We start from the raw sequence: 10719 nt of genomic DNA on the forward strand, positions 1-10719 counted from the left end.
CCCTTTTTTCAATAAATTTTAATTTTAATTTTTTTACTTTATTAATATAATACATTTTAATCATGACCATTGATCAAGAAAATGGATGGATGAGATTGACTTGTATGGTTTGCACAAAAAAAGGTGGTTTACAATTGATCGTTTCTCTTTCTCTCTCTCTATATATATAAGCAATTTGAAATCACTTGTAAACAGTCTATTTAAATAAAATAAATATTGTGTTATCATAGGAAATATTGGTATTTACAGGGAGACAAGAGAGAAGCTATATATAACCGGTTTGAAATCATCGGGAAACAATAGATGGTAATTTGGAAAATCCAAAGGTCAAAAGTATCAGGAGGTCCCAGGTTCAAATCCAAGGAGGAATAAAAATCCCTTGTGGCCACAGAGGTTCAAATGCGGTGACTCCGGATTATCTGCAAAGCAGGTGGTCGCCCTGGGATTAGTCGGCTCGCATAGCGGGTTGGATATCCAGGTTAATCAATTTTTTTTTTGGAAAATCCGGTTCATAAATTATAAACTATTTGTTATTCGGTTTGGGAGATCTTTTTAAACGGACAAATACGTGGTGGAAGTTATTGCAATATCGATGGTGGTGGAGTAGAGGCAGTGGTGATGAGTGGTGGACGCCGGTGATTGTGGAGGATGAAGATGGTGAATAGTGGTGGATGAGGTAGTTGTGGCTGATGTGATGGAGGTAGAGGTGGTAGCGGGCGGTGGTAGTGGTAGTGGATGGTGGTGGAGAACGATGATATGGGAGATGTAAAGATGGTGGACAAAATGTGTGGTAGAGGTTGATTGCAACGACAATGGTGGTGGAGGTAGAGGTGATAGTGGTTGGTTGAAGATAGTGACTGTGGAATATGTGAAGATGGTAGACAATGGTGGTGGTGGAGGCCGACAATGATGGAGGAGGTAGTTGTTGCCTATGTGCTAAAGGTAGAGGTGGTGGTGGGTGGTAGTAATGGTAGCCGATGGTGGTGGTGTTGGTTATCGTGGAGGTCCCAACAGTAGGGATGGGCCCAACAAAATTTTCAAGCAGAGTGACACACCATTTGACTATAAGTAACAAATTAGAGATATTTTTCACAAAATAATCATTGGTCTGATAGTTAGTTTATTGCTTTTCATATATGAAGTCATGCATTCAAATCTTTTATTACCATTTTTTTTCCAGAAACATAATAAAAACTAAAATTAAAAAGCTAAAAACTAAAAAAAATGACACTAACGAAATTTGAACTTGGCTCTAGGGTGTAAGAAAAGCCTTGCAAACCAACTCTACCAAGAAAACCTTGTATTTTCATTGTAGTTTCAAATTATATACAGTGACACAACAAATTGATATGGTGACACTTTTCTCGACCCTAAATTTTTTTATACTACGAAGGAGAAATGAAACGATAGCACGTCCCACCATAAAAACCACCTAGGTCTGTCCCCGGCAAACAATAGTTGTGGCGGTGGAGGAGGTTGTAATAGTGTTGGTCGGTAGTGGCCGCCATTGGTTGGTGTTAGTGATCATTAAAACAAATACCATATTAGATTACAAAAAATGAGGGTAGACTAGTAATTTTTTAGTTTATGTCTCATCCTTGTCCCATCTTGTTCCATTTATTTGAGTGGAACAAAAAACATCCTTACCCTGCTCCATGTCGCATCAAATATGGGCCAGTGAATTTCTATCATGTCTTATATCGTGCCAAACATAGACAGTAAATTTTGTCGTATCCTATGCCGTCCCATTTACGCAAACAGATGATCATCGATAAGTAAATCCAAAATCTTAAGGATTGAGCAACCAACCCTTGTAACCATTTGTACTGTTAATTTCAAGGAAAGAAATCAGATATAACAAGGTTCATTTTTTCTTTACCTTAAGCTCACTTTCTAATAATAGAAAGTGGTCATAAACTATATATAGTGATCTTGAAGTAGTTTATTTTACGATCCCAATCTCTCGTACGCTATTTTTGCATCACATAGAAAACGATAACAGTTTCGAATTCAAGCCAGGTTAATTTCAGACCATGATTTCATCTGAATTCCATCTTACCGATATATGATCTCAATTTATGAAACGTTTTAGGTCTCATCGACCCGATTGAATTGATCATGGCTGAACAAACCTCATCAGAATCCAAAGACGATATCCCTGAAGTAAGTCATCGTTTATATGCATATGCATCCGATTGTGATCTTGAGAAATATGATGGACAATTCTTGTTTGATTACCACAAACTAGCTTTAAGACATCCCGTTTATATAACAAAAGTTCATGTACGTTGGTTAGTCCGTACTGAATTGTCCTAGCAGTAATAAGATGAGAAATCCATAAGTGAGGTCTCGGGTTCAAATCCGGGGATCATTCATTCACTTGCCGATAGGATCGGGCATGAAACCGGCACAATGTGGGATGGTGGTGTGTACCTTTTTCTTCATTTGATATGAGCTACTTTTGCAGATTGCCCCCTTTGATCCCACAAAGAAAAAGAAGAAGAAAAAGGTTGTAATCCAAGATCTCGGGGACGATGATCATTCATCAGACAAAACTGATAACCTATCATGTCAGTTCTGCCTGTTACTTATTCATTCAACTTTGAAAGGTGTTGCTAAATGAACCCCTTTTTGAGTCAAATCAGATACACTCATACGTTCGAAATGCAAACAGATGGAGGCTGATGTTGACGTATGCGAGTGTGGAAATAATAAGGGGTTCGTTTAGAATCACCCAACTTCGAATCTGGAACTTGTACCTTTCAAATTTAAAGATTATTATGCATCATAACTAACATCGATTGTATGTGGTTTCTTGCAGCTGCTGATGGAGTAGAAAATGCATTTGCTGGTATGAAAAAGAAGAAGAAAAAACCAGTAAGCTTCAAGCTTTCCAGCTTATTGATTCTTGAATACTTACCGGTTGGTTACACTTACTGCCTCTTACCGGGTAAGAGACACTTACCCGGTCAAAGATGATGGTTTAACAACAATCTTACGGTACCATGTTGCTAACCAAGAATCTTACTCAGTAAGTGAGGGTGGTGACTCTTAACGGGTCAACGCTTACAAACCTGGTCAGAGATGATAGTGTTTACCAAAAATCTTACTCATTTAGATAAATTGAGGACGGTGACTCTTATCCAGTAAGCACTTACTAACAACTATTGGTAAACGGCCCTTTAAAGAAAGCCAAAGAGGCAGTTTCCGTAACTTGACTCTCCCCTGTCTTCTTAGGTGGGAACTGATTCCATTAATGATGGAAGTGCTCATACAGGAGCAGGTACAAATTTTCTGCAAAGATGTGCACCTTCTTACCTGTCAAGCTAAAACATCTTTGAGTTTCAGATTTTTTTTTTTTTGAGATGCAAATTCTTTTGTGATGTTGTAGGTCATGCGGGTGAGGATGAAGAGGATGCAAACAACTCGGAACCAAAATATCCATGGGAAGGAACCGATCGAGATTACTTCTATGAGGAGGTGTGTGTTCAGAGTTAACCTTTATTTGGTCATTTAAGATCTTCCGGCAACATGTTATATTTGTCTGCAGCTTCTAAGCAGAGTATTTCATATTCTACGAGAGAATAATCCAGAACTTGCTGGAGATAGACGACGGACGGTGATTAGACCCCCACAAGTTCTTCGAGAAGGCACAAAGAAGACCGTTTTCGTCAACTTTATGGATTTATGCCGGACGTACGTGTTTTACATGTTTTTTGTTATATGTTAAGAGTAAAATGTAACACACTTCCAACAAAGTGTTGCTTAATATTGAGATATCTAACCTTGAGCCCCAACTCAACCAGTATATAGAGGCTAGGCCTTGGGCTCCACCCTCTAGGTTGCCGGTTCGGATCTCCTCACGGCCACTATAGAGTTCCCGGGCTGTTATCTTTAGGGCCCTATGGGATTAGTCGAGGTGTGTGTAAGCTGGCACAAATAACCATAGTTACCCAAAAAAAACAAAAACTCCGATATATCCAGAGTAGCACTAGAAGACTTCTATTTTGTTGGAGTCCCACATTAGCTAGACATAGTCTATCATACGGTAACTTGCTCATTAGATTCATGGTTTGAAATATTGTATTTTCCAGAATGCATAGGCAGCCAGATCATGTCATGACTTTTCTATTGGCTGAAATGGGAACAAGTGGTTCCCTTGATGGGCAACAGAGGTTGGTCGTTAAGGGTCGATTCGCTCCAAAGAACTTTGAAGGAATCCTCAGAAGATATATCAGTAAGTCATGTTCTCTGTTGCTGCTTCCCAAACAGCGGTTTTTGCACAATCCCTTGTGCGTTTGTGTGCATGTCGTTTTGTTTTTGGTTTTTGAGTGGTCAGAGAAAGTAAAAGAAAACACCATTGTGTTTGTTTAGACTATTATAACTGATCTTCTAAAGTCATTGGTTGCAATTACAGATGAATATGTCATATGCAATGGCTGCAGAAGTCCGGATACAATTCTTTCAAAGGAGAATCGTTTGTTCTTCCTAAGATGTGAACAGGTAAATATTAAGCATCTATTTTAACACATAGAATACCTGATATGGGCGGGTTCATTGAAGAATAGTAAATATTTTGAGAATGGTGAGAACCAAATATTCATGATGAATATTCATGTACATTTATTATGAATATTTGGTTCTTCGCTCTCAAAATATTTATGGTTCCTAACTGAACTTTCCCCTACCTTATAACGTTTGAATATTATAAGGCTCATCGTTTTGAGGATATAGGGCAACAAAACAAACTAAGAAGCATGTTTCTCTTTGATTGTTGATGATATTGTTTTAATTTTCTTTACAGTGTGGTTCTGGGAGGTCAGTCGCCCCCATCAAGACTGGTTTTGTTGCACGGGTTGGGCGTCGGAAGGCAGGGTCGTAGTACTGACTTCCCTTGCTTCTCATCATTGATAAACTTGAAGTAATCTAAGAAATATATGAAGTGTTTTGTTGCTATATTGGCCTCTAAGTTTTGACATAATGAAATTACCGAATGGTTTCTGGCCCTTCTCCAACTTTTTGGCATCCTAGTTTTGATACGTTTATAGAGGGTTTCCCTTTTTTTCCTTTTCTTGTGGGGGGTTGTTCGTTAACTGTGTAGGCCATAGAAGTTGGTGTACCAGCGTTTAAAGAACTAGAGAATAAAAAAGGCAATGCATGTAATAAAGGATTTATTGGAATTTTTTGTTCGAAATTTGGTATTGTTTCTTTTAATCAAGTAGATAATGGATCTTTGGGGTTGTCTTAACTTATATGGGTTATGATGTTAGATTATAGCAAACCATTTTTCAGAGGTAAATTGTCAAATTTGGATATAATCATGCTATGAATGGAAAATTTATCTTATTCTGAGTTTATGATTGTAGCTCTAGAAAGAGACCTAAGGCCATGTTTGGCAACCATAAACTACCTTATTTTTTGAGCTTAATGAAAAGCTCCATTTTGTTAGCCATAAGCAACTAATTGAAATGCTACTTGAAGCAGCGTTCCATTAAACTACAAGGTTTTTTTCCAAGTATACTCCTAATTTATTTTCCAATTATTTTTGCAACTTGTCCTTTCGGGTGATCTTACATCATCATTTAGCTTATCAGCTAGTTTTTACCAAATATGACTAGCTTATCGATTAACAACTAGCTTTTCAGCTAGTTTGTAAAACATTGCACTTCATTAACGTAATAGGGAGAGATTATATTATCTTGCATTAATGCTTCTGCTATAAATTATGATCCCACCTTTTTCTGATTTTGGAGTTCCAGAGAAGGTTTTCAAGAAGTATTATTGACGCACCTTGTAAGAAAGCTTTACAGAAGCGAAGAAGTTACAGCAGATTTACCAGAAATCAGAGGCTAACAGAAGAATATCTCATCTTTAGAATGAAATCCAATGAACCAATCTCCTGGAAGATAACGATATAAACAAACAATGAGATTTTATGCTTATGTCATAGAACTAATGTTTGACATTTCTAAGTCAAATACTCGCTACGGACAGGTTCATTTGAGAACCGTGAGAATCAATTATTCATGATGAATATCATGATGAAAATCAATGAATATTTAGGTATTCATCATGAATGGTTGGTTCTTACTGTTCTCAAAATATTTACTGTCCCTAAATGAACTTTCTCCTACCTGGCTAATCGAAGATATATGGTGTGTATACTTGCCGATTTGACTTTCTATTTGGATAAGCTGAGCTTTGAAAGAACAGAAGCCGCTTGATCACCACCCAACAAGAAATATGGATGCCTCAGAGCGTCTGAAGCTGATAGGCGACCCCTACGAAGTGAACCACGTTCTGAAATAAGCTTTGTGGCCAAGTCCCACCCTCTACCTGAATCCAGATCAAGAACAGTTATGTCGGGTCTAGATCGGGTTTTCTCCCTCCACCTTTTCAAGTCGTAATCCACCTTTTTTAGTTCAAGATTGAAGTTCTTTAAGCCTGCACTAGACCTTAAGGTTGGAATGGACATTTGCATTAGCACTATCCCAGCAGAATACATGTCAAACAGATCAGGACTGTTTAGCTGCAACAACAGAGTACAAAAGCCTATTTAGCATAAGAACACTAAGATTATGTCTCGGAAACTAGCTGAAAACCTAGCTGATAAACGAGTCAATATAAACTAGTTGGTAAAGTTGACAATGTACAATGACCTAAAAGGAAAAATGTTGGAAAACCAATCGGGAAATTACAAGGAGCATAATTGAAAAGTGGAAAAAAACCCTTGGAGCTTATTGAAATGCTAACCAAATGGGGCATTCAATAAGCATAAAAAATAAGCTAGCTTATGGTTGCCAAACGTGGCCTAAAATATACAAATGGATGAAATTTTATGCGTTCAAAATAGTCATGCTAGGCCATCCATGTTTTCTTTCATCGTCTTGTAATCGTCAATATTAATTACTCAGATTTTTTAAGTTTATATGCCGTAGAGTGATTAAATCCATGGTAATAAAAGCTTGTACCTTTTATCTCATTTTTGTGTGTGATGTTTTCATTAAAACTGCAACCCCCTTCTGTGAGCATCAAGACGCATCATGTGAAAATCTGGTGCCTCAAAAGTTGATTTGGAGCTCAAGGATATGTTCCATAGGGTCATGGTGACTCTAAAATATGTGAAACCCCTTGAATCACTATCAAAAAGAGTCATTGGGAGAAAGTTCCAACGTATATTGAGAAAAAATGGTCCAAGTTTGGCCAATGTAACGGAGGCTAGACGGGCATACATTTTCCCACAGTGGTAGACCTTGGGTCTGGTACCATGTGAGGATATGTAGAACCCACTCTAAAGAGCCCTTGAGGAAGAGAAGGGAGGTTCCAATATAAATGAGGTTTAAAGGTCCAAGTCTAGCCGAGGTGGGATCCCTGCAGTGAATGTTTAACCGAACAGAACTTTGCTATAATATCTAGGGTTTTACAGACAATATTTTATCTCAAATTGGGTAAATCTTTAACCTTTGCAATAAAAAGTAGTTAAATTCAAAAGAAAGATCTGTAAAAATATATAGCACCTGCCAAAGTATTGGAGAAAGAAGAGCTGCAACTGGTTCTGGAGGTGGAGATGGTGTTTCTTCTGGTAGCACATAGAGTTCTGGTGGGCAATAATCAGGATCAAGAAGACCCCGGTTGGGCACATAGTTCTTTCCAATCCGTAGGTCCGTGGCTGCACCAAAATCGATAAGTTTGATCTGTCCCTTTTTAGTTACCACTAAGTTGGCTGGTTTTACATCCCGGTGAACAATGCCAGTGTCATGTATTTTCTTCAGCGAAGAAATTATTTGCCTCATTATCTGTTTGATTATCAATGCATTTCGCTCTATAGATTCAAGTCCTTGTAAGACACGACCAAACATGAGCGACTCCAAGTTCAAAGGGAAAATACGATCTTTCATGTAATCACCAAGGTCTCTATCTCCCTGTGATTCGCATAAACATATAATATGTATATGCATATATCGTATCTATAATGAAGCTACTTGAAAACAAATACAGCATCTACCTCAAATTTCCATATAAGCCATTTCTCACCCTTTGTGAATCTTGAATTAGTTTTATCAGAAACAAAACTCCCAAGAAATTCAGCGCATGTCTCAGGAGCTGCTCGAGATAATCTGTAGTTAAACCACTCTTCAAAATCACCACATTCTATAGCACCTTCAACTCCAACTTTTACCTATAATTACAGAACTGAATTACGAATTGATCTGGATAACAGGATGCTTTATGATTTTTAGCATATTGGGAGACTAAAATTAGATGGATCATTCGATCATATAAAGCATTTAAATCACTACACTTATAGCAAATTGAACTAAGAGGATCCCTTATGACTTTTTAACAAATTGGATGACTAAAATTGGATTGATTAATCAATCATACAAAGCAGTAGAACCAAAATTTAAGGAAACATGTTATCTTGATAAAAATGTCAGATTTTCACCTGTTTAAGAATGACCTTTTCTTTAAACCTTGGATCCTTTTCAAGCTGCCTCCTCCTACTCCCAGTCATCCTGGCACTTTCCTCCACTGTAACATTCTTAGGAATCACCACACCTGAATAAACAACTCCAAATGACCCTTCTCCCAACTTATCTCCAATCAAGAAATCCGTCCTCTTCAAGCTCCTTCTCCCAGACAAACCATCAAACACCTTCTGTGCAGGAGCTAGAATATATGAATCAATGGCACCAATCAGAACACCAGGCCTAGCAGTTAAGTAAATCCAAACAAAACCAGCAAAAGCCAAAACTCCCCATTTTTCAGTCTCCGGTAAATCCTCTGTAATTCGCTGAAACTGAGCATACCCAGATTTGAAAATCGGGAATTGGTCCAAATGAAGTGTGTTTTCTAATAAATCATCGGATATTTCATTGAAAGATGCATTGAGTTTTAACGGATTTCTCCTTAAATGAGGTGTGAATGGGAAAATGTTGTTGGGTAAAGTGGGTTTTGAAGGGGAAAAACAAATGAAGTTGGAACAGAGTTTGAGAGTTGTTGAAGAAAGCATGGTAGAAGAAGCCATTGTTGAATGTTTGGTTGGCTATTCGAATGTTTATTGGGAGGAAGATGGAAGTGTCAGCAAAGGGATGAACTTTTGCCGCGTGGCTAACCGAGGGTTTATCCTTTTAGCCAACAGATGTGTGGAGACCGAGTAAACAGCGGTTCCTCAGTCATTTTTCGATCAAAAACATGTTTTATTAAATAAATGTTTAGTTTTTAAAATAAACCAGAAGGTTATTCGCGCAATAGAAGGTACATATCGATTTTAATGTTTTATTTTATTCTTTGTCTATATCGATGTTATAATACGATTTTAGTTAAGAAAACAATAATATTTTATTTTTGAATAAAATATAAATTTGAAAATACCATAAAAATTTGAAAAAAATATATATTAATGTTAGTATCAAATCATCTATCTTAAACTTCTTATTTTTAATGTAATTTCTTTAATTTATTTTTATCATAACTTAATCTAAATTTAATAATAAAATAATTTATTTTTAGTTTAATAATATAACATTTTATAAAGATAATAATTAAGTATTCTGTTAGATATCAATGATTATCTTAATTATATTTAGATTTTTTATATTTAAAATGAGATGTTTATCTTGTATTTGATTATGTTTATATGTAGTTAGTTACACGAATTGAGATATGGAGTTTTAATAAGTTGTACTTATACACAATCTACTTGTAATCTCGAGTTTTAAGTAATATGCATTAATAAACAGTATTTAATGCATAAAAAGTGGTTTTTAAGAGTTTTTGTCAWATGCTTTATAATATAGTATAGATAATTAAACTCTAAATATTATGTTTAATTAATATATAAATAATTAAAAGTTGTGAAAAATAAATAAATTAATTAAATATAAAAATTGTCATTTAATTAATTGAAAATTTTGAATATAATATATGTTTAAAATGTTATATCACTTTTTATTATAAACATTTATTTTAGGAAAAAAAATAGATTAGAAAGTCATTTAATTTAGGGTTATTTTACATTTTTCTTTCAGTGTTTTGTTACAAAATTAATTAAATATTTTAAATATATACTAGAAGGGTACTTACACAATACAGCGAGATACATCTCGATTTCAATATTTTTTTTATTCTTTGTCTATATCAATGTTATAACACGGTTTTATATGGTTTTAAGAAATGAAATATTTTTATGTTTGAATACAATATAACTTTGAAGATCTCATAAAAACTTGAAAAAAAATATCGATATTAAAATCAAATTAAGTATTTAAAAGTTCTTATTTTTTGTGTAATTTTCTTAATTTGATTTTTTATTATAATTTAATAATGAAGTAATTTATTTCTGCCTTAATAATATAATTTTTTATAAAGATAATAATTATTTATTTTGTTGGAACTCGATAATTATTCTAATTATATTTTAGATTTTTTATATTTAAAATTAGATTATCTTATATTTGATTATGTTTATCTGAAGTTAATTACACAAATTCAAAATGAAACTTTAATAAGTTATACTTACGTATATTTACTTGTAATTTTGAATTTTTAAGCAATATGCATCAACAAACAGTACTTTATGCATAAAAAATAGTTTTTAAGAGTTTTTTTTTATCAAATATTTTATAATATGGTATAGATAAACATGCATATGCAACAATTTTAAGATGAACTTATTTTAGATTTCGTCTTCAATGGGGTTGCTTTGTTTTTTATCTG

At 35.0% G+C, this 10719-nt stretch overlaps 2 protein-coding genes across 3 annotated transcripts; one reads left to right on the forward strand and one right to left on the reverse strand.

Moving 5' to 3' along the window:
- The first annotated feature begins 2118 nt into the window (after positions 1-2118).
- On the forward strand, positions 2119-4882 carry LOC112518604 (eukaryotic translation initiation factor 2 subunit beta-like). Its single transcript, XM_025126367.1, has 5 exons — positions 2119-2163; positions 3551-3696; positions 4095-4237; positions 4418-4503; positions 4805-4882. The coding sequence occupies exons 1-5, from the start codon at positions 2119-2121 to the stop codon at positions 4880-4882; spliced, it is 498 nt and encodes a 165-aa protein (XP_024982135.1).
- A 742-nt stretch (positions 4883-5624) lies between these two features.
- On the reverse strand, positions 5625-9041 carry LOC112518675 (serine/threonine-protein kinase STN8, chloroplastic). Of its 2 annotated transcripts, none has more exons than XM_025126452.1 (5): positions 8447-9041; positions 8006-8179; positions 7518-7922; positions 6135-6529; positions 5625-5899 (listed from the first exon to the last, which is right to left on the reverse strand). In XM_025126452.1, the coding sequence occupies exons 1-4, from the start codon at positions 9026-9028 to the stop codon at positions 6182-6184; spliced, it is 1509 nt and encodes a 502-aa protein (XP_024982220.1). In that variant the 5' UTR covers positions 9029-9041; the 3' UTR covers positions 5625-5899; positions 6135-6181. The 2 variants fall into 2 exon arrangements, with proteins under 2 accessions (XP_024982220.1, XP_024982221.1); XM_025126453.1 differs by having other exon boundaries at positions 6170-6529; positions 8447-9028.
- Positions 9042-10719: the final 1678 nt, after the last annotated feature.

The sequence above is a fragment of the Cynara cardunculus genome, assembly GCF_001531365.2.
Source record: "Cynara cardunculus var. scolymus isolate 2C chromosome LG 9, CcrdV1, whole genome shotgun sequence".
Taxonomy (NCBI): domain Eukaryota; kingdom Viridiplantae; phylum Streptophyta; class Magnoliopsida; order Asterales; family Asteraceae; genus Cynara; species Cynara cardunculus.